A 24,265-nucleotide genomic window follows, 5' to 3' on the forward strand; every position below is an offset into this window, starting at 1 on the left:
CTTCAGATGACTTCAGATAACTCAATTGTGGTTAATAATGAGCTAGCTACCGTCAGGGTTTCACAATTTCAGCTTGGGTCCAGCAGTCGTCCTACTGTTTTCTGCCAGCCAAGTCTGGCAGAACTCAACATTTTCAAAGCAGATACCAGTTTAATCAGAACGAGAGCATGTGTTATTAATTTGGGTGTTATCTTCCGCACTAAACATATGAAATCAGGTTTCCGCAAATTGTGGCTAAACTTCCCGGATAATCATTGTCCCAAGGTTAGCTCCAAAGCCCAATCTTACCATAATTTTAGTGCGTCTTCCTTCTGAAGAAATAGGTTTACACCTTAAATGGATTGTGAGTTGTATTGAGATGCATAATAAATCCAGGTTTATTTGAAATTTAGTAGCACTCAGCTCAGTAGGGTTTATTCTCCAGTAAGTGTACATAGACTAGTTGTCCAAGTAGCCAAGTAAATTACTTTCCTTTTGTGTGCAAACTAAGCCATTTTACAGTTTTTACCAAGCAGAAGTTAAAAATACTTTTTCATTTGTTTGGTTTCCTATAAAGCACATGGTCTCTTAGTTTAATTAAACCTCCAGAAAATACATTATGCTTTTAAGAGCACACAGCAGCTGACATGGTTGTGAAGTTTCTCTAAAAAGCTCTCGCAACGACCAGTTGGATATGTATGGCTTTGAGGAGCTCAGTTTGGCATCTGCATGGGCTGAGGCGAGCAGGAGTCATAAATGGCATGTGAAGTGGCTCTTCCTATACTTCAGCAAATGGGGTTGGGGGTGGGGAGATGTGTCTGCCCAGTTCACGAGAATCTGGGATGGGGATGAAAAGCAAACTCCCGTCTTGGCTGCAGAGAGCATTCACTGCTAAGCCTCTGGCTTGCTCTGCAGGGGAAGAAAAGGCAGTACAGTCTGCTTTGCATGTCACTTGTGTTTTTGTCTAATGGGTCCAACAGGCCCCTTTGCTTACCAGCAAATCTTTGTCTGCCCATTTACTGCCTGAATCTATGCTTCTTTACTCAACAGCATGTCCTTCTGAGTTCAGTGGAGCTTCCTCTTCAGCAAGCTTGCATGCTGCTGCAGCCTAGACATCCAAATTAGCAGCTATGGTTACATCTGCAAAGCTTTGTCCTGAGCAGCCTTGGAGCACCATATTTTTAAGCTGTGTGTGTGTGTGTGTGTGTGTGTCTGTGTGTGTGTGTGTGTGTGTGTGTGTGTGTGTGAGAGAGAGAGAGAGAGAGAGAGAGAGAGAGAGAGAGAGAGCGCGCATTCACTGCTCTTGGGAGTTTGCAAAAGCAGTCCTTTCTCTTAGTTTCAGGCAGCAAATTGTTTATACAGTAATTACCACACTTAACTCCCCCCCCCCCCCCAGGTAGCTTATACACTCATACCTTGGGTTATGGACGCTTCAGGTTGCGTTTTTTTGGGTTGCGGACCACCGAAACCCGGAAGTTCTGGAACGGGTTACTTCTGGGTTTCGGCAGTCACGCATGCACAGAAGCGCCAAATTGCGCAGGCACAGGCACACTGAATCGCAACCCGCACAGGTGCACCACTGCGGGTTGCGGACGTGCATCCCGCGCGGATCACATTCGCAACCCGAGCGTCCACTGTAAAAGAAAACCATGAATCTAGCAATAAATAACAAGACTAAAGAGTGAAACACAAAAACATCAAAAAGAAGATAGTAGAAAACATTACAAATCACTTATAAAGTGGATGCTGAAAACTCCATTTTTAAATTCCATCAAAATACTAAGAAAGAGAAAGCTTAGTGGTGGATTGGGGGGGCAGGGAGAGAATCGCAACCCATCAGCAACACCCAACTCCCTGAAGGTTGGGAGAATAATGCCTCACACATATTTCTACTTTCTCTGCCCCTTCTTTCTAGAAGGTCGGATTCTGTGGGAATTGAGTGAGCTTTTTAAAAATTGAGAGCCAAGTAAGATTTTTGTAATTTGTTATTCCCGGCTTCTGAGATTCCCTGGAGCAGGGGATGATGATAGCTCCATTTTCTGATCTGATCCTCGAACAAACAATTTAACAAGCTAAACAGGCCATTAGGCCTGCTTGAAAGGAATCCTCTTGCCCTAGGTCTGCTTGTTTTGCTTATCTGGCAAGTCTCAGAAAAGCCCTTAGGTGCAGACTGAATTGGCAGGCAAATCTCCCTGCAGTCCTCTACTCCCTCTGCTGGGACTCAGCTGTTCCTGTGCATTTGCTGCTAAAGCACTTTAGAGGCCTCCTGAACATTACATTTTGTGAAGGGGAGGGAAGACGCACACCCCTACCTTTGCATGCTTCACTGGAAGCTGGGGTGGTGGTGGGAACTTGCCAGAGCAAAGGGGAACACAAGCTCTCTCTGTCCGTGTGCCAGTGCAATTTATATTCAGCTGAAGCAAAAAGACCTGGATGCCTTACTCAACCTGCCTCCAAGTGTACTTATATTGCATGCCTATTGTTGGTTTTGCTTTCTGCAATTTGTTTTAAAGGTAAAGGGACCCCTGACCATTAGGTCCAGTCGTGGCCGACTCGGGTTGCAGCGCTCATCTCGCTTTATTGGCCGAGGGAGCCGGCGTACAGCTTCCGGGTCATGTGGCCAGCATGACTAAGCCGCTTCTGGCGAACCAGAGCAGCGCACGGAAACGCCGTTTACCTTTCTGCCAGGGTGGTACCTATTTATCTGCTTGCACTTTGGTGTGCTTTCGAACTGCTAGGTTGGCAGGAACAGGGACCGAGCAATGAGAGCTCACCCTGTCGCGGGGATTCGAACTGCCGACCTTCTGATCGGCAAGTCCTAGGCTCTGTGGTTTAACCCACAGTGCCACCCGCGTCCCGCAATTTGTTTTACGTTTGCAAATAAAACAAAGAGCTGGAAGTTAGAACATGATAGGATTCAGAGCTGATGTTGTGGGGGGTGGGGAGGAGCCAGGATGAAAAAAGCTCCTTTGGGGTCTAGAACTTGAAGGAGCAGGAAGCCTCTGTATTTCAAATAGGGAAACATAACTCATCTTCTCTTATTAACTATTCATACTGTTTTGAAACAAGTTTTTCCACCTGAGAGGATATAATATATATATTTATGGTTGTTTTAAACTGCTTCCTTTAATTATGGCACAAGCTAAATATGTTGGTTTCAGATGCCTCGTTATTCATCCTGCACCTTACCTGCCTTATTGCACTACTCAGAACAGGAACGTGTCTGGGACAGTTCCTCACTTCCGAAAGTTAAAGGGCTGCTGTGGGAAGGCAGCAAGGGCAATAAAACTAGTGGTGAAGACCAAAGAAACATGTCAGATTAGTGGATGTGCATGCCTCCTGCCCCTCTAACCGGGCAGGCTAGAGCCCACATGGCTGTTCCATTTGTGGATTATTGTAAACGCCAACAGCTTTTAACCGCCATGGGTGACTTCCCTCACATTTAATGGCTGGTGGCAATTCTTCACCTGTGTTAATGAATGCAAGTAAAATGCGTAATTCTAGGTTAAGGTGGAGTGCAGATGTAAAAATTTAAGAATATAGATGTTTCTGCTGCAGGGTGCCCTGGCAGCAGAAGCAATGGTGTCTGAGCCAGAATTCAGGGGATCAGGTGGCAGAACCTCCATGGCTGAGTACCTGCCTTTTTCACTGACTAGCAGGACATAATAAATGCAGGTTTCTAAAATCGGCTTTCTTGGTGCAGTTTGCAAGGCGTTCACTGAGAATGTGCATGCCTCTGCTAACTCTATTGCCCTCTTGCATGTATTAAAAGTGCACTATGCCAAGGGATGTAAATTTGTGTCTTACGGTACTCCGCTCCTGCAAATTCGAAACACAAAGCAAGCCTCTGCAAAAACAAAACAAACGAGCAAAAACCCCGCCTTTCCTGTCATCCAGTCTAATAAATGCAGCGCTATAATCATATCGCAGCTCATGCCAAACCGCGACAGATGAGCCCAACTTGTCGCACTCTTTGTTCTCCACACTTATCAAAGTGCTAAGCAAGAGGCATCCTTGCGGCCCATCATTAAAGTGGGCTATAATTTTCTTTAATAGCAGAGCTCTATCATGCACATGGGGCTTGCTGCAAGAGCCTTCCCGCTGCTGGGGAATCTGTGAATTTTGGTGCTGTCTTCCCACGCTGCTGGTGCTTTTGTTCATTCTTGTGAAGACTTGGTTTTCCCAGCTGTGTGTATTCTTAAGATGGGCTTGAACAGGATTCGACCCATCTGTGGGTCCTGCGGCTGCAACAGGGGAAGGTAAATCTAGAGGTCTTTTGCATACTCACTCGTTTAGAGGTTTTTGCATATGCTATTTATATACCACCCTTACGTTGAACATTTTCAACTGAACATTACAAGAGTGGTTCATGCAAGGGGTTGAAGGAGACCAGGATTCATTCCAAAATGAAACTGGTTCCACAAATGCTTCCAAAGAACCTTGGAAATGGTTCTTTGTGGAGGGATCCGGTTTATGAAATTTCAGACTTTCATAGATGTACTTGAAAGCCATTTGGTTCTCTCAAGGCTTCTCCTCCAGCTTCACCTTTCCTGTAAATCAGCGATGGGGAACCTATGGCCTGTCAGATGTTGTTGGACTACCAAGCTCCATCAGCCCTAGCCAGCGTGGCCAGCAACTATAGGAATTGTGTTCCAACATAAATGCCATTAATAGCAACATCTGGAGGGCCCCAGATTCCACGTCCCAGCTATAAATGCTGCTCCTTTCACATTCCAGGGATGCTTACTTGTTTTGTGTTTTCTCTCCTCTTCTCCGCTCAAGGCAGCCTCGTAGAACCAGTGTTTGACTATGTAGTGACCCACCCCAGCTTATTTGTCCTGGCAAAGTTATTAGTATTATCCTACTTGATGAGAGTCTTGTTCCTCTGTGCCTTCTTAGCTGTGAACCAGTTCCATATCCAGTAGAATAAGCTTGCAGATATTCTGAGCATTGATGTTAGTAATGGTTGCCCTTTTTTTCTTTCTCTCTCTCTTCTGCTCTCATGTATTTTTTTTTTACCTCCCCCCCCCCCCACTCATGATATGATATTGTCAACTGATATAATGAAAGCATATTATGGAGGCCAGATCATAAGAGTGAGTTTTTTTCCCTACTAGTGTCTGTAGCTCTGTCTTTCTGTGTGCATGTCTGAGAACGTAGCTATGCATTCCGCTCCTCTTCTTCCACTCTCAGTTCAGTGAAACCATAACCCCATTCAATGATGTCTTACTAGTTTTGGAGAACCCATCACCTCCCCTCCCTGCATCATCTCATCTCATTCAAAGTGGTGTCCATTTTCAGCGGAGTAATGCTAGACTTGAGTCTGCTCTGGGCTAGGGGCAAAAACTCGAGAGTTCTGTGCCAAAGCCGCAGCTTCCATATTGTGGCCGGTGACAAGTCCATATAAGCCGATTCTTTCTAAGGGCGTATTCTTCACCTGATGCATTTAGTTGCTGGGGCAAAACTTTGTGTTAATTTCTTCCTGCTTTATGCTGTGGGTGGATGCGTGTGGGAGGGGGCGGGTAGCTGTGGCTGCAAAGAGCACAATTTGAGATATGCGAAGCCTAAAAACAATTGCAGTATTTAAACAATTGCTGTGTCACCAGACACAATCAGATGGGTTTCAATGCTTGCTGTAGCAAGAGCACCCCACTCCCAGTATTTTCAGTCACTGGGATTTCGCAGCCAGGTTGGTTAACAAATTTAGCCCTTAAGCCTTTTCCACCAGTTTTCCTCTGAAAAGGAACCTGCAATTCTAACCATCCTGGATTGTATAGGGAGATAGAACTGTTCCTCCCTATTGCTCTTGTATACCTAAATATAGTATCTTCTTCCTCTCTTAATCCTTTCTCGGAAGTGCTTCAATGCTTCTTGCTTACACTCTAAAATGGCTACTCTTTGGAGACTTTTAGTGAGCCCACCCTGTGACTATATGGTCTGCTATTAAGTCAGACCACTGAACTATCTAGCTCAGTATTGTCTACTTAGAGTGTTCAGGGTCTTGGGCAGAGATCTTTCCAAGCCCTCTTATCTGGAGATGCCAGGGACTGCATCTGGGACCTTCTACATGGAAAGGATGTGCTCTATATCAGTGAGTTCAGGGAGTGCCTCTAAATTGTCTAGTGCACAGGTGGGAAACCTATGGCTCTCCAGATGCTGCTGGATTACAGCTCCCATTATCCCCGATGGCCATGCTGGCTGGGGCTGGTGTGAGTTGAATTCCAACAAAATTAGGAGAGCTGCTGGTTACCCACCCCTGGTCAAATGACGCGGAATGGGTTAAGGATGGCCAGCTGGGAAACTCTTTAGCAAAACTTGAAAAGTCTTACTCCCTTCTATTTTCCTTTTCTCTTGCTTTGCTACAGAGGTTGAAGGATCTCAAGCAAAGGGAGTTTGCTCGCAATGTTTCCTCGAGATCCCGGAAAGATGAGAGGAAGCAGGAGAAAGCCCTCCGTCGTCTCCACGAGTTGGCTGAGCAGAGGAAGCAACCTGAATGGTAAGTGAATGGGCTCCTTGTGCCAGCAAGTTAGTTAAGTTAAACATACAATTGACTTCCCCTTTTATTCAGGCTGTTTTTAGCGGACTGGATAGCAAGTTATTCTTCATATTTTTGTAAAACATAATTTATTATGCCCGCCCCCATGAGGAATGCTTAGCTCACCAGTGGCAAGTTCGATTCTCCATCCCCCCTCTTCACCAGGAACAGATTTTGGAAGGGCAGTGTGTTATGTGAGTGGAGGGAGACAGTTTTAATTGAACTAACTGCTCTAGTGAACAGGATCTGAGTTGGGAAAAGCTTCAGGCCTGAAATGGATGAGGGAGCCCTTACTTGTGTGCATCAAAACCTTGCGATGTTTTCGTCTTGATTCTTCTATATAACCAGGAAGTCTTGTATCTTAAGACACCTTTTTTTAAAAAAAAATCACAAATACTTGAATTCTGTCAAGGATGTGCTGGTTGGAGCACATGAATTATTCCGCATACAATACAGTGGAAGTGTAGATTAAAACTTTGTTCCTGGACATACTGTTAGCTTTCAAAGCAATTCCAGGAAATTAGTGAGAGGTTGAATAGGCATGGATAAGAGATAAAGGTGAAGATGTTAATGTTAAGCAGTATCTAACTATTGTTTCTCCCTCCCCTTTACCCCTGTCCCATTTCAATCCCCCAGTGCTCCGGGAAGCGGGCCGATGTTTAGAACCACTACTGTGGCAGTAGACGAGGAAGGAGGAGAGGATGACGTCGATTCAGCAGCTCTCAGCAGTTGCTGCTCTTTTTCACCAGCTCCTGGGCCAGTTGCCAGTATGACCACAGACAAGGGTCTTGTTTGTGCCACTGGGCAAACTAGTAGCAACATCGGGCTTGGGCAGGTGCCTGTCCAGGTACCGCAAGCCATCAGCTCAGCGGTTAACCCTCTTAAGATAGGCGTGTCTTTCTCATTTGCCAAAAAAGCCCCAGTGAAACTAGAGTCAATTGCCTCCGTCTTCAAAGACCACGTTGATGAGTCCAGTTCTCCCGATGACGAAGTCAAAGCAGATGAGAAAGCCCAGCCCGATCCTGGAGCCCTGGGGAAATTTGGGGAGGTCGAGGGGACAAACAGCCCTGACAGCAAAGGCGACGAAGAAGAGCAAGCGCACGAGAAGGAAGGTCTAAACACCACCCTGTCAAAGCTGAAAAAGATGAAGCGAGACGACGGCCCCATGGCACTAGAGCCAGAGTATTACCACTACATCCCGCCTGCTCACTGCAAGGTGAAGCCGAACTTCCAGTTCCTGCTGTTTATGAAGGCCACGGAACAAGTCGAAGCAGAAGCCATGAGCAAGAAAATGGCTCGCGAAAGGAAGCGGAGCAACTCCCCAAAACCCAAAGCGGCAAAGAATGGTGAGAAGGTGACGGCAGCAGAGTGTGCCACCCACCAGAAGGAACCGAGTCCTTCCAGCAAAGGCAGCAAAACTGAAGTTAAAGACCCTCCAGAAGAGGCAGGCGGGCAGGAAGGCAAGCCACTTAAGGGAAGCAGTTCTGCAGAGTCTGAGGTCACCAAAGAGCTTCCTCAGCTTGCGTCAACCAGTAAAGAAGGCACAGACGGGCCTAAGCATTTGACAGGACCTTTCTTCCCAGTGCTCAGTAAAGACGAGAGCACCACCCTCCAGTGGCCTTCAGAACTGCTGATCTTCACCAAAGCAGAGCCCTCTGTGTCGTACAGCTGCAATCCCTTGTATTTTGACTTTAAGCTATCTCGCAACAAAGACATTAAAGCGAAAGGGGCGGAGAAACAGAAAGCTGCAAGCAGCCTTCCCAAGGAGAAAGCACCATCTGCTGAAGAGGGCAGCATGAGCAAGAGCAAAGAGGTGGGCACTCCTGCAGGCACCTCCACAGCAGTGCCGGAGAGCAAGTCCCTGTCTGTCTGCAGCAAGCAGGAGTCCAATCCTGTTGGACTGGCTGGCAAGGGCGAGGGGCCAGAAGACAGCAGCAAAGGCAGCCTCGTTGGCCGCAAGGACAAAGTGGGGAAATCCCACAAGCACAAGAAGAAGAAGAAGCACAAGAAGTCCACGAAACACAAACGCAGGCGCAAAGGCGAGGCAGAAGACAAAAGCAGGGATGGGGACCTGGCAGAAGAGAAATCCAAGAAGCGGAAGAAACACAAACACAAAAAGAGCAAGCCGTCCTTTGCCACGGAGCTGGAGCGGACGCAAGGGGCCGACGAAACCAGCCACCTCAAGAAAAGAAAGTGGTGCGCTCAAGACTCTCAGCGGAAGTCTCTTTCCACCGAAGAAAGCGGCAACAAGAAAGAGGACGGCGGCACCTCTTCCCAAGATCACGGTGGCAAAAAAAGCCAAAGGGGACCTGCAGCAGGCGTCATCCACCGCCAAGAGGCGGGCCTCCACCTCCGCCCACTCCAGCCACAGAGGCCGGCAGAGCAGCGGTGGCTACGAGAGCGACGAGGACTCCGGCCACAAGCACTTCCGGCAGAAGTCTGCTTCGCAATACAGCGACGATTACGACTCTGGCAGCAACTGTTCCCGAAGCCGCTCCCGGTCAGGGCGCCGGCATTCCTCCCGAAGGTCATCCCAGAGGTCCTACTCAACGAGTTCGTATGCCTCCTCGGACAACAGCCGGTACAGCCGGCGGCGCAGCTACTCGGAAGACAGCTACAGTGACTACAGCGACCGCTCTCGGAGCCGCACCAAGCGCTCCCACGACTCGGAGGACGATTCTGACTACGCCAGTTCCAAGCGCAGGTCGAAACGGCACAAATACTCCTCTTCGGAAGATGACTACAGCCTGAGCAGGAGCAGATCCCGGAGCCGCAGCCGAACCCACACCAGGGGGAGGTCGAGGACGAGAAGCCGGGGCAGGACGCGCAGCAGCAGCTGTAGCCACAGCCGGGGCAAGAGGCGGAGCCGCAGCCGGACCGGGCACAGCTGGAAACGGAGCAGGAGCTACAGCCGGGAGCGCAGCCGGAGTGCCAGGAGCCTCTCCCAGCGGTCTCTCTCCAGAAAGGGGTCCCGTGGCCACGAAAGCCCTGGGGAGAGGAGATCCGCACGGCGAGACTTCATCCGCTCAAAGATCTACCGCTCCCAGTCCCCCCACTACTTCAGAGGCAGACCAGGGGAAGGGCCCACGAGGAAGGAGGAAGCGAGAGGCGATGAAGCGACAGGGACCGCTACCAGCCTCTCCCAAAACAGCGGCAACTCCAGCCTGGGGAGCAACTGCAGCTCCGAGGAGAAGAACTCCGCCACGGCTAAGCTCCTCCTGGAAAAAGTTCAGTCCAGGAAGGTGGAAAAGAAGCCCAGCGGCAGCGAGGACTCCCCCTCAGGGCCTCACAAGGTTGGGATCAAGCTGAAAGATCCCCCGCAAGGCTACTTTGGCCCTAAGCTCCCTCCCTCCCTAGGCAACAAGCCAGTCCTTCCCTTGATCGGGAAGCTGCCCACAGTCCGAAAGCCAAACGCCAAGCAGTGTGAGGAGTCTGGGTTAGGATTGGGGACCGGGGAGGAGCTGGAGCTGTCTGAGCTCGACGAAACTCCCCACGATGGCGGGGAGGCAGCTGCAGCAAGCCAACCCACAGTGGACGAAACCCTGGTGATAGAGACCCAGGAGAGCCTTCTGGGAGATCAGAAGCCAGAAGAAACAGCCGTGGAGCTGGCTCCCATGCCCCTGGAGCCGCCAGCCCTCCCGGAACACTTTGGATCTGGCGACCTGCCCGTGCCGCACCCGTTCCCTGCCCCCACGGAAAGCGAAGCTGCCGAGCCTCTGGACGGCAGCGCCCAGCCCGTCTCCCTCGAAGGCAGGATGGTGCCCCTGGCCCCCGATGTGGAGCCCTTCCCCAGCTACGTCCCACACAGCACGGAGCCGAGCATCAGCGGGGAGCCGGAAGGCAGCGAAGACTCTTCCCTGGCGCCACTGGAAAGCCAGCCCATCACCTTCACCCCAGAGGAGATGGAGAAGTACAGCAAGCTCCAGCAGGCCGCCCAGCAGCACATCCAGCAGCAGCTCCTGGCCAAGCAGGTCAAGGCATTCCCAGCCTCGGCCGCCCTGGCTCCAGCCACGGCTCCTGCCTTGCAGCCCATCCACATCCAGCAGCCAGCCGCAGCCGCGGCCACCTCCATCACCACCGTGCAGCATGCCATTCTGCAGCACCACGCTGCCGCCGCGGCCGCAGCCATTGGCATCCACCCCCACCCTCACCCCCAGCCTCTTGCTCAAGTGCACCATATCCCTCAGCCCCACCTGACCCCCATCTCCTTGTCCCACTTGACCCACTCCATCATCCCTGGGCACCCCGCCACCTTCCTGGCCAGCCACCCCATACATATCATCCCCGCTTCTGCCATCCACCCGGGTCCTTTCACTTTCCACCCCGTCCACCACGCTGCCCTCTACCCCACCCTCCTGGCACCCCGGCCAGCGACAGCGGCTGCCACGGCATTGCACCTCCACCCTCTCCTGCACCCCATTTTCTCAGGACAGGATTTGCAGCACCCTCCCAGCCACGGCACATGAAAGAACGAGAGAGGCAGCCTCTATCGGGGAGGGGAGGGTTAGGGGAAAGAGAGGACAGGGGCATGTCTGTCTGTCTCTGTGCGTGTGCATCAGTCTCTCTCATTCTCGGGAAGGCAGTGGCGGCTGTCTCTGGACCTGAGAACAGCCCAGGAAGGGGGAGGATTGGGCAGAGGCAGGGAGGCTCGAGGGAACAGGCCTGTGAAAGATGGGAGAGCTGTGCTGCTGGTGGTTTGCTTGTAAGGCTATTCAAGGGCTCGTGCGCCCAGGGAGGTGGCTTCTTCAGGGATGTGCAGTCCTTTAGCAAATGCAGCCCTTTTTAATTTCCAGTTCACGTATTCTAAATCATTTACTACCCACTCTGAAGACCTAAAGTGGGTATACACATCTATCGTATTTGGGCATCAATATCAAGTTAGTGATTTGAATCCACCTTAAAGCTTAACCCGAGCAACAGAACCAAGAAATACTCAGCACTTGATCCATCTCCTCTGTTGCCCTCTCCCCTCTCTCCAGCTCCTATTCGGGGAACCATGTTCAGCAGCCCCCACTGAGCACCACAAACTGGGAAGTTGCTTTTCAGTGACCAGTTTCCACCCCCAGACCAGCTTGGCAGTGCTCTCCTTTCGACACACCCTTTACGGCGCTGCTGAGAGAGCAGAGAGCAATTCCTTGATCAGTCCTTGAAGCAATATGTTGTACTGGAGTCCTGTGAACATCCTGAACATGACTCTGTAACTTGTGCTCTTTTCCTCTGTAATATTGATGGTTCCTTATTAACTTATGATTTTTTTTTCAGAAGAAGAAAAAAAAAGAATTTAAGAAATTGCACTGAACTCTGTACATGTCAATGCTGCTTTTTGTAGCTCCTCTGACAAATGTTCCATATTGATAGTATACCGCAATAACATTTTTTACAGCCCGTTCTTTGAGTGGTACTCGTTCAGGTGGCTTTAGTTATCTATACATTTTAACGTAGTTGGAAAGGAAATTCTTGTCAAAGGTTCAATGCTTCTAGTTATGGCTAGGGCACAAAATGATTTCAAGCATGTATATTTTAATTGCGCTCATTTTTTTTAAATGTACCATAAAAAAGACTTTCATTTTATAGGAGAAAATGTCACAGGGTTTGGAAATAAACAAAGGAGCAGTGATCTGGACTCCTTTGTCCCACAGCTAACAAAGTCCATCCTGTGTAATGACATCTCTTGTAATTTCTGTGAAAAGGCAGGTTTGTGAGGCAGCTGAGGTGTCATTCACTGTGTGCTTCAGTCGGTAGCCAGGCCCCTTAAGTTTGAGAGAAACAGTCCGTTCGTTTGGCAAAGCAAACAGTCGCTTTCTGGTCGCAGGAATAGACGGGACCCACAAAAAAACAACAACACCTGAGAGCCCAGCTATTTTCCCTGGGATTCAACCACTGGTTTTGAGTCATTGCAGCAACAACATAGCTTCTAGGTGTGGATGTGTGTGTGTGTGTGTGTGTGTGTGTGTTAAGGCTCTTTGTTTTCAAATATGTGCCTTTTTTATGTTTTGGAGAGGTTTTGAGTGGTGTGTTTTCGTTCCGAATCCCTTTCCTCCCCCCCCCTTGGGGTTTTCTTTTATGGGATGCCCTTTCCTCACAACTGCCCCTTGAGAGAAAAGACATCACCCAGTTGCCGCTCCCCAGGGTGTGGCCCCAAAGTGAACTAGGAATCTGGGGCTCCTGGAATCTCAAGGTTCTTTTGCTGAGTGCAAAAGGAGGCCGAGATCCTGCAAAGCAGCGGCTGTTTTGGGACACGTGTCCAGACCCAAAGGGCGCCCTACTTGCTTGCATATCCTGAGATGCGGCCTCCATTTTCAGAAATTCAGAAATAACCACTGCTGGCTGCTGCCCTGAAATGGCAAGACTATGGACTGCTTTCAAGCTTCCTTACCCTTGGCTACAACGAGACAAGCACTGGAAACTGCTGCTGTGACAAAGGGACTCGGTTCTTGGTAGTGGCTGTAGATAATTCAAGAAGTAACAGTATTAATTTCTCAGTGCTTCATTCCCTTGAGGTTCAGACGGGAGACTCAGCGCCCCAGCAGGGAGGAGGAGACTGGACTTCCACAAGAGTGCTTACCACAAAAGAGAACACACTATTACTTCAGTATCGGCAGGCTATATTTAACTTTTGTCACATAAAAAGTATATATATAAATATATATACATGCTGTAAAAATGAGGAAAATAAACTTTCTAATAAACTAGTAATTTGGGGGAAAGCGTGTGTGTACTTGTTTCCCAAAGAGTCGGAGTCAAGTTGTTAGTCCTCATGTTGTGACTCTTCCCACTGCCGTCACCCCTATTTATGGCCCCGCATTTATTCGCTGTTTGCACAGAGCACCGACTGATCTTCCCATCCCCTTTATTCTCTTTGGTCCTTCCAGCTTCATACCATGTACAGTGGTACCTTGGTTTAAGAACAGCTTAGTTTATGAACAACTTGGATTAAGAATGCTGCAAACCCGGAAGTTTGGTTTGTGAACTTTGCCTTGGAAACAGAACATGTTCCGCTTCCTGTTGAGTGTGTTCCATTTGTAAATTGAGTCCCCCGCTGCTATGGGAAAGCACGCCTTGGTTTAAGAATGCTTTGGTTTAAGAACGGATTTCCGGAACGGATTAAGTTCGTAAACCAAGGTACCACTGTATCATGTTTCTTTTGCTGGGGGGAAAACATCCCTGTCTGTTTTCAACCCTTTTAAGATTCCCTTGTTGCTATGATCCATCTTCCCTCAATTTGCCACTCCCAAGATTGGACCATGTTCAAGCGAGCAATTAGCTCATTGGATTGATGCAGTCCAAATCCACATTTCTGAGATTCTGGAACCCTCGTCTCCTGATCCTCGCTGAACGCTTGCGGGATAATGATCATCACATTCAGTAACATTGGGATGGCCCTGTGTGTGTTAGCTGAGGTAGTCTCGGAAGCAGGAAAAGAGTTAAGTCGCAAAGAACATAGTCCTGATTTGCACATTGGTATTCAAGATGAATCGTGTCCCAGCAATGGGGCAAGATCTTCCTGTCCTCGTGATCCCTCTTGCTCACCAGCTCAAATGTTTTATTAAATACACTTACACACTTGCCCTTCAATATAAGAATTAAAAACACATATATTAATATTAAAAATATTAAAAAATATTTAATAAAATACAAAATAATGCAGTATGCCTCAATTTATATTTCAGGATTTATTCTTTTTAAACTTAGGAAAATGAGGCCTTTTGCTTGCCATCAGAAGGACATTATGTAGCAGGCATCAGGCAAGCTTTCCTGGGGAGTGTTCCCCAGATGGGAGGGCCACCACGAAGAAGGCCCTCTTCCTTGAGTGCCGCCTGCTGCTTCACCGGAGTAGCAGTTTGAGAAGAGCCTGTGAAGTTGAGCTCGGGGCAGGGAAGCAGAGACAAGAATCAGGCAGTTTTTCAAGCGCTTTCCAGACTTGTTCAAATCCCAAGCATGAAGGGCATCAGCTGCACTTTGAATTCAGCCTGGAAACGTAATGAGCTGTGGCAGCTGCTTAAGGACAAGTGAGAGATTCCACCAGCGCCAAGTCCAAATTCACAAACTAGCAAGTCACCCTGAACTAACTACATGCTCTGCCCAGGTTTGAGGAGTGGATAACTGCAGCAAAGCTGTCTTCCTAGAAGGGCTTGAAATTGCCTGCCAGCTAGTAGAAGGCAATCCATTCCATGGAAACCACCTGAGCCTTCTATGGCAAAGCTGAATCATTGAGCACTCCTGGGCTGCAAATCTGATTACTCCATCTGTAGCAGGTGGATACCACTGGGAATAAAAGAACCACATGTAGCATTTCTGCCTTGTCTGGATCGAGCCTTAATTCACTGGCCTTATGGAGCCCAGATAATGGTTCAGCACTTCCATTGCCTCGACTGAATTTGATGTATAGGAGAAACAGGAGCTGTGTGCCATCATAGCGGGTTGCACAGTGCAGGAAGCAAAGCCACAGGTGTGTGCATTGGAGAACATTGCAAACGGAGCCTATTTTCGCTGGCGAATTAAGAAATTGGTTCAAAGGGCAAACTCAACATGTCACCCTTTCTCACTTTTCCCTCTAAACAACCACCATGTGGTTTCTTTTGCTTATGTTTTCTGATAAGGCCTGTGCTGGTTTCCCCTGCGGTCAGGGAGGGGGCGACTGTGCTTGGCTGATAAAACATTCCTACATGCAAGTGGGATAGAAAATTGGATTTCCTGAATGCTCCAGTGCAGGGGTAGGCAACCTAAGGCGCATGGGCCGGATGTGGCCCAATTGCCTTCTCAATCCAGCCCACAGACAGTCCGGGAATCAGCGTGTTTTTACATGAGTAGAATGTGTCCTTTTATTTAAAATGCACCTCTGGGTTATTTGTGGGGCCTGCCTGGTGTTTTTACATGAGTAGAATGTGTGCTTTTATTTAAAATGCATCTCTGGGTTATTTGTGGGGCATAGGAATTCGTTCATTCTCCTTCTCCCCCCCCCCCCAAATATAGTCCAGCCCACCATATGGTCTGAGGGATGGTGGACCGGCCCACGGCTGAAAAAGGTTGCTGACCCCTGCTCCAGTGCATCCAGTGGGGAAAAGGCTTTGCAGCTGGGTCTTTGTAGCCTTCATGCCCTGTAAACTTAAAACATTTCAGAATGTTTAATGTTGGTGGGAGGGTTTGCTGTACATTCTGAACTGGTCTCTTGCAAGTTTCTGGATTGCCCCCACTCTTTGAAAACGCTTTCCTAGAACCCAACTCTCAAAGCTCCACATACGTTTCTAATCATATGTTGCAACGCATTGAGCCCTGGTGCTTGAAACTGCTCTGACTCACAACTGCACTTTAAGAACCCTGCAGGATCCAGTAAAAATGTTTGCCCTTACCACTGTGTGACTAGCTAATCTCAAAGCTTTCCAGACTAGGAACAGGAGCTTTCAGAGCACTTCCTGAGGGTCTGTCTCATCTCACGTGTTTCTGATCTCTATGCCCCAAGGACAGATGGGGTTGGGAGTCGTGTATGGAAGACCACAGCTCATACTTGTGCACGCTAGCCTGGAAATGGCAGTGGTGGTTCCCCAGAGCCGTCTTGTCAATGGTTGATCCTGCCTGTTACTGCTGCCAAACATCATTGTTCCAAGTGGTCATCGCTGCGCACACCCAGGGTGTTCCTGTTGGGAAATTCCTGAGAGACTTCTGATAAATGTTATCATCTTCAGCTGAAGAGGCTTCAGCAGGGGAGGAAAAGCTTGAGGAAATGTGTCATGTCCGTGGTCACTATTATGAGCGCAGAAGAGACGGCATTAATGGGTAAACACCCAGCATTTGGAGTGGGAAGAGGAGGGAGATGCTGGTGATGGCAAGAGGAGGTCATTCCTTGGGTCTGCTTGCCCCCCTTTTGCGCTGTCTGGTGGGGTTCTTGCTCCTCTGCTCCTCAGTATGGACCCTGAACTTGGATGCAAGTTCTCCAACAGTGTACTCTGGGCCCAACGGAAGCTATTTTGGGTTTGCCTTGGATTTCTACCGGGACAGCAAAGGCAGGTAGGACAGCACTGGGCAAGGCACAGCATGGCGGGAGGGAATGGTGCACTAACAGGACCTCAGGAGGTGGACCACAGGGACTTGGAAGATGACAACAGATGTATTGGGAAAGGCCAACAGCCTATTTGGCTGGCAAGATGCACGACAGCAGTGCATGAGGCTTTTATCCATTGAACCTTGACTGGGTGCAGGCACCATGCAGATGTTCATACTTAAATGTTATATTAGACAAGGTCTACAGAGCTCTACGGCAGGAGTCTAAACAAAGGCCCGGGGCAGGGGTTGTACTAGTTCAAGAGTGCCAGGGCTGTGTCAATGCTGGACGGGGGGAGAGGGCGTAATAAATTCACTATTCCCGGATGCAGCACAATACTCCTAATATTAACATCTGGCAGCCAGAGATACCCCGTCTTCAAACAGATGCATCAGGAGCAGCATGGAAAGGGTGAAAAGGAAAGGGCTCGTCATTCTTAAAATGCAGTAATTGGGCGGGGGGGGGGATTTAGCAGTTTGCCCAAGATGAGGCAATAGGAACAGCATTTGTTCAATCATAATTTGCAACCTGGCATGACCATTGATCAGGGATGATGGGAGTTGTAGTCCCAGAACAACTGAAGGGCCACAGGTTCCTCATCTCTGCCACAGAACGTTTATAATGGCTGCTGGTATGTGTGGCTTTTTAAATACAGCAGATCTGGTGCATGTTGATGGCAACAAGTTATTTCCTTGCAAAATAAAAGCCTTCCCTAAGTGAGATGTAAGTTCAGTTTCAGGAGGTTGAACCGGGTTATTTTTCAATCAGAAATCCACACATCCAGTTACTTACAAAAATTGGTGTGTTGGAGCTAGATTTGTGATTCGGTAATCAGCCCTGAGTGCTCACTGGATCCTGAAGCTGAGGCTCCAATACTTTGGCCACCTCATGAGAAGAGAAGACTCCCTGGAAATGACCCTGATGTTGGGAAAGATGGAGGGCACAAGGAGAAGGGGATGACAGAGGACGAGATGGTTGGACAGTGTTCTCGAAGCTACCAGCATGCGTTTGACCAAACTGTGGGAGACAGTGGAAGACAGGAGTGCCTGGCGTGCTCTGGTCCATGGGGTCACGAAGAGTCGGACACGACTAAAAGACTAAACAACAAGAAGTGTACGTGTCCAAGCAAAGGACTAGTGCAAGACCCTTGTGGTCCAGCTGGGCTGAGCAGCCAGGCCTACTGCAGAGGCTTGTAAAACATTCCTGGCAGGGAGATTCTTCCAACTGGTGGTTTGCCACATGAGGCTGCTGTGCATAAACATTTGTGATTCTGTCCCTAGTAGGGAAGGTGAAGAGGGCCAGAGATAGGAAACTGACAGCAGGGATGAGGTGTACCTGTGGTTGGCTCTGCCTGTCTCTGGCTCCACCTGCTGCTGGCTCCCTGCCTTGTATCCTGCCAGTCCCAGACTGACCTTTTTTTCCACCCTAGCATGAATGTGGTGGTGGGGGCCCCACAGGCCAACAGCTCACAGACTGGTGTGACGGAGGCGGGTGCTGTCTATCTGTGTCCCTGGGCGCCTGGTGGCAGTGCCTGCACCCCTATTCCATTTGATACCAAAGGTGAGTGATCCCCCATGATTTTGGGGTCGTTATGGGGTCTATACAAGCAGGAAAGGGCAGTCTAACTCAAAACGTCAACAGGTGAAGATTTGCCCATAATTGTGTACCCATAGTAGAAAAGGTTACCTTGTTTAATTCGTGCCATCCACAATGGTGCAAGGCATCATTCACTTCGTTTCTTTACCTGTATTTCTTGTTGCAAGCTGCTCCTGTCAAAAAAAGAACTAATCGGTTCAGCAGGGATTGGGAAGATGCAGGAAATGCCTCACATTCCTTCCTTCTGATTACTTAGCAGCAGTGTTAAACGCCCAAGCATCCTTAACAAGAGCAGTGCCTCTGTATGTGCCTAATAAGCCTTAGAATGTTGCCTCCATGGTTTGGCTATCCAACTTCCTTAATGGATTTCTGATTGACTTACTTTTTTACATGAAAGAGTCCAGGCCTCCTTTTATGTATGGGGGTGGCCGAGCAGGAATGAAGATGAAGATGGACTATGAGTCATTACCCCAAATGAACTTAATTCACCTGGCAACCATTTTCAGAGATTTCTTGTATTTCAGTGATGTTCAACTGAACATTCCAAGCACTGGTCTCACTGCCAGCATCAGTAGCACTTGTAGGGCATGGGCATGTGTGAGCCAGTCCCAAGATCAGGAGGAAACTCATAATAATAATAATAATAATAATAATAATAATAATAATAATAATTTATTTATTTATTTATTTATTTATTTATTTATACATACATACATACATACATACATACATACCCCGCCCATCTGGCTGAGTTTCCCCAGCCACTCTGGGCGGCTTCCAATCAAGTGTTAAAAACAATACAGCATTAAATATTAAAAACTTCCCTAAACAGGGCTGCCTTCATGGAATCACTGTATGTGTGGATGTGGCTAACATCTGCAGCTGCAACCTCAGTTTAAACTGAGGCATGTAGAAGTTGTGATCACAAAAAAAGGCAATGTTGTCATGTACAGGGATGGTGTGCACGACCATTTCACACAGCTTTCGTGAGATAGCGAGCAACCCCAGTGACAGTGCATCATGCATGTCTGTCTTACACATGTGTGGCTACTGCCACCACTCTGAACTTGCCCTGCAAGGCCCATCCCCTACAAACCTTCACGGCCTAGGACCCTCGTACCTACAGGACGACCTCTCCCGGTATGCCCCTCAGAGAGCCTCAAGGTCCATAAATAGCAACACCCTAGTGGTCCTGAGCCCTAAGGAAGTTAGATTGGCTTCAACCAGAGCCAGGGCCTTTTCAACACTGGCTCCGGCCTGGTGGAACGCTCTGTATCATCAGACCAGGGCCCTGCAGGATCTGATTTCTTTCCGCAGGGCCTGTAAGACAGAGTTGTTCCACCTGGCCTTTGGCTTGGAGCCAATTTGATTCCCTTCCCCTCTTTCTTTTTTCTTTTTCCTTTCTCCTCCTGTGATGAGGCTGCATTTTAATATTTTAATGTTTCAATATTTTAATGTTGTATTTCAATCTTGTTTTTAAGTTGTATTTATTCAACTTGTTTTTATTATTGCTTGTTAACCGCCCTGAGCCCAGCCTTGGCTGGGGAGAGAGGGGTATAAATAAAAATTATTATTATTATTATCCCAAAAGGAGATGGAAAATGATGCTTGTGGTGGGGAAGCCATGTGAGATTTGGGGGTGAGAAAATTGGGGGCCGAGGATGGGATCCCGGCTGAGTCATGAAATTGAGGTGGGCCTGGGAGAAATAGGAGCTACTTGGAGGTGGGCATCTGATGAGATGTGAGGAAAGAGCTAATGGCATCTTGCCTGCATGTACAAACCTGCAGTCAGACTGACTACTCATGGATGGCATGCGGCTGAGGGGGGTGATATGGTGGGTCAGTAGCTTCTGCCTTCAAATCTGACTCCTCTTTTCCTTCTCCTATGCCGCTGCTGGCCAGGTGATGAGGTTGAGCAGCTGCACAAAGTGGTTGTGAAAACCTTCAAGACTAAACAATGGTTCGGAGCCTCTGTGAGCACCTGGAAAGACACCATCGTGGTGGGTACAATAAACAGACCGTCTCAGAAAGGGGTGAAATTAAAATTTCAGAAGCAGAAAGGGGTGGAATTAAATCAAGCCTCGCTGCAAACAAACCAGAAGGGACGCTCAATAAATTTTAGATGTTGTACAGAATCCCCACAAACTTTGTGCAGGCAAATCGGGACAAATACTCAATAAACGGGTCGCCTGGAATCAGCTTATAATTGTTGGAAGAGCAACAGCAGGGCTCTTCCTATTAATAAACTATGGGTTAAAACTGGCTAATTATGTTAAGAGTTAGTCAACTAGCCAAGGGGTCCCACCAGAGAAGGAAATCAGAACATTTCTAGCAGGACTGACCATGCCTATCCTAACTGATGAGGAACAGGAATTCATGGACAGCCCTATCACCCCAGAGGAAAAAGATGTGGTCCTCAAAAAACCTGAAACCACACAAAGCCCCAGGCCCAGACGGCTTCACAGCAGAATTCTATAGGAAATTCAAAGAACCCTTGATGCCCTACATGACCCGCCTATTCAACAACATCATAAAAGGGGGCCCCATCCCCAAAACCTGGACCCATTCCAAAATAGTCTCCATCCCAAAACCACTAAAAGACAGCCTCAAAGTAGAATCATACCGCCCAATCTCATTAATAAACCAAGACTACAAGATATTCACATCAATCTTGGTCAACCGCCTAAAAATCTTCCTACACAAGTTAATAGCCCCAGACCAGACTGGCTTTGTCCCTGGCTGCAATATAACAGACCCTATCAGGAAACTACTGAACCTGATCAAACACAGCAAGGCAACTAAACTCCCATTGACAATTATGTCCCTAGACATCCTCAAAGCCTTTGATTGCTTAGAGTGGAAATACATATTAGCAGTACTAACTAACATGAAATTTGGCCCCAACTTCCTACAAACCCTCAAACAAATATACTCCCAAGCCTCAGCAAAATGCAGAACTAACAATATGGATTCTAATACTATAGCTATCCAAAGAGGCACGAAACAAGGATGCCCACTGTCTCCCTTCTTATTTATCCTGGCTCTGGAACCCTTAGCAATCCGCATCCGAGCAGCCACAGACATCAAGGGAGTGGAAATAAAAGGCAGAACCTATAAATTAGGGCTCTTTGCAGATGACCTAATGGTCACAACACCAGACCCCATAAGCACAGCAACCTCCCTAATCAGAGAACTCAACACATTTGCAATGGTGTCGGGCCTACAGGTAAATTTTACAAAGTCAGAAGCTATGTGCTTCAACACCCCTCCTCACACCCAAAAAGAACTCACGAAGGTCACCAAAATAAAACTCTGCCACACCAAGTTCAGATACCTAGGGGTACAAATAACCAGAAACCTCAATAAATTGTACCTCCACAACTACAAGCCCCTGTGGCGACAAATTAACAAAGACCTAAAGAGATGGAATAACATGAATTTCACTCTCTCAGACAAAATAGCCATGATCAAAATGATCACACTCCCAAAACTAACCTACCTATTCCAAACCCTCCCAGTCTGGATCCCCTCAACCCAACTCCGCAGTTGGCAGAGAAAACTACACTCTTTCATCTTCTCACATAAAAAACCAAGAATAAGCCCCAAATACCTGCACCTCCCCACCTCAGAAGGAGGATGGAGAATCCCCAACATAGAAGCATATTACATTGCCAACCAAATACGCCATATAATCCCATATATACTAGAAGATGAGACAAAACAATGGGTACACCTAGAGAGGGACACAATTGAAAATACCTGCACCACAGCATACCCACTCCTCCCAAACAAACTAAAGAAAATTCCCACAACACTTGACAGGTACACACAGACCATGCTCAAAGCATGGAAAACACAAATAGGCAAATTATCCCCAACCCCATCCCCACTAATCCCCCTGGCGTACCACCCATTATTCCACCATGCAGCACAAAACCTCCAGATAAAAACCTGGCGAACCAAAGGCTTAAATCGCCTAATAGACTTTTATAAAAATAACAAACCCTTGTCAACACAAGAAATACAAGACAAACTAGAAGACACCCAAATGCCCTGGCTAACACAACACCAACTACATGCCCTCTTAAACAACCCAACAGTAAAATCAGCAGCAACTAGGCCCCTGACAACCTTTGAAAACCTCCTCCTAACAACAAAGGGAAACGGTAAAGGGGCGGTATCCGCAATATACAAAATACTACTCCAAAACCCCGCAAATCCCCTAGACGCAATCAAAAAACAATGGGAGAATGACATAGGCTATGAGATTAACCCCACTCAATGGACCAGAATGTGGTCTAAACCCCCCTTCAAATCCATATCAATGAAAAGAAAAGAACTCACACTGAAACTCACCTACAGGTGGTACCTAACACCAAGGAAACTAGTGCTAATACACCCAGGAACCTCACCAAAATGCTGGAGAGGGTGCACCTCCACAGGCACATACCTCCACATGTGGTGGGAGTGTCCCAAAATCCAACTATTCTGGACAACAGCCATACAAGAAATATGTAAAATAACTAAACAAGTATTAGACTTCACCCCAGAATTGGCCCTACTAAACATCTTCCAAGACAACAATGCCCATTTACACCACAAAGAACTCATAACCCACCTACTTTCAGCAGCCAGAAACACCATAACCAGACACTGGAGAGACCTGTCAGGAGTAAGCATGGACCAATGGTACCAAATAGTATGGGAAACAGCCCTACTAGAAAAATTAACTAATAAACTGAAACTGACACGGGGACAAACAGAAGAAGACACCTTCACCCCGGTATGGCTCCCCTTTATCACATACACAGCCCAACAGGACAACGACAATAATCCACCAACAGCATACAAATCAATATGGCTAACGTGATCCAAAACACCCACCCACCTCACTCACACACGAAAACAAAGATCACCACAGCCAATCACAAACAAACAATCACACCCTAGGCCAACCCCAACCTCTCTCACCACCAAAGGAACACAAGTGAACAACACAAGCACGCTGATACCAAACTCTACATACATTAAGCATAACAGAAACACCGCTACCCGACCCCACCCCCATCCATCTCCCCTCCCTCCACCCCCCTTTCTTTTTTCCTTTCTTTTTTCTTCTCTCCCTAATGCCTCATCAAATGAAACGGATTTGTAAAAATGTTACATAGAAGAAAAAAATACGAGGAATTACACTTACACTGTAAAACAAGAAAACCCTTAATAAAATATATAAAAAAACAAACTAGCCAAGGGGTGGGAGGAGGTGTTGCTTAGCAACCAGGCAGAGTGGCATGATCTTCACTGAGGGAGCACATGCTCTGATTGGCTGGTTAGTTCTGAGGCAATTTGTCCTGACCTAAGAAAGCCAAATCGTCTCTGTTCCTTTCTCCTCAAATTATACACCATTCTTTACTTCAGTTATGCTTAGTATAGTGTTAACAAAACTTTTTCTCTCTGGATGCATTATTTAAGCGACTCGGCTAACGATAATTTCAACAGACGCAATACATCTCACTATAGTGAGGAAGACTTGTGACCAGAAAAACCTGTCTGCTTTGTTCAGTCTGCTGCCCAGATGTTAAGTGTTGATGGGCAGCTTAAAGGCCCCTGCTCTCCCTCCATAATATTTTTCAGCCTTAAACAGCAGCCCTTCAGATGACACCTTCAAAAGTTGGAGAGTCATTTGATAGCCTTTTAAATATAAATATAAGTAGGGTGAACAGCCACACACCCTCTGAAATTACCAGGTTTTCCCTCCTGGAGGGGTGTGATTGTCAATGATACAACATCCTGCTCACCCCAGTTTTTCACCCCACCAGGCTTGCGCCCCTCTCCAGCACTGGAATGCCATTTCTGGCCAAGAGGAGGCCACAAAGACCCCCACGGGCAGCTGTTTCTTAGCCACAAGTGGCCTGCAGCGCTTTGTTGAATTCTCGCCATGCCGCAAAATCCAAATGGAATCAGTTTACAAGTTGACAAGATATGGTGAGTGCAATATGCAGGTGGCAGGGAATGTGCAATAGCCGAAGCTCCAGGCCTTAAGGAGAGGGTGTGCAGAATTTTTGCCCAGAAACTTTGTCTTTGAATGAATGGCGCCCTTGTTTTGCTTTTCAAAC

At 47.8% G+C, this 24,265-nt stretch overlaps 2 protein-coding genes across 2 annotated transcripts in view; both read left to right on the forward strand.

Annotated features, from left to right (window-relative positions):
* Window positions 1-13,221, forward strand: part of GPATCH8 (G-patch domain containing 8) — an 82,625-nt gene extending 69,404 nt beyond the window's left edge. Inside the window, 3 exon segments of the mRNA XM_083582418.1 lie at window positions 6,345-6,475; window positions 7,151-8,804; window positions 8,806-13,221. Coding sequence (XP_083438544.1) covers window positions 6,345-6,475; window positions 7,151-8,804; window positions 8,806-10,980 — 3,960 coding nt within the window. The 3' untranslated portion in view covers window positions 10,981-13,221.
* A 2,264-nt stretch (window positions 13,222-15,485) lies between these two features.
* The window catches only part of ITGA2B (integrin subunit alpha 2b), a 48,734-nt gene continuing 39,954 nt past the window's right edge, over window positions 15,486-24,265 (forward strand). The window contains 5 exon segments of the mRNA XM_083582553.1: window positions 15,486-16,290; window positions 16,293-16,519; window positions 17,983-18,113; window positions 20,052-20,149; window positions 23,969-24,134. Coding sequence (XP_083438679.1) covers window positions 16,243-16,290; window positions 16,293-16,519; window positions 17,983-18,113; window positions 20,052-20,149; window positions 23,969-24,134 — 670 coding nt within the window. The 5' untranslated portion in view covers window positions 15,486-16,242.

This window comes from Podarcis filfolensis, assembly GCF_964270895.1.
Source record: "Podarcis filfolensis genome assembly, chromosome: 13".
In the NCBI taxonomy this organism is placed as follows: domain Eukaryota; kingdom Metazoa; phylum Chordata; class Lepidosauria; order Squamata; family Lacertidae; genus Podarcis; species Podarcis filfolensis.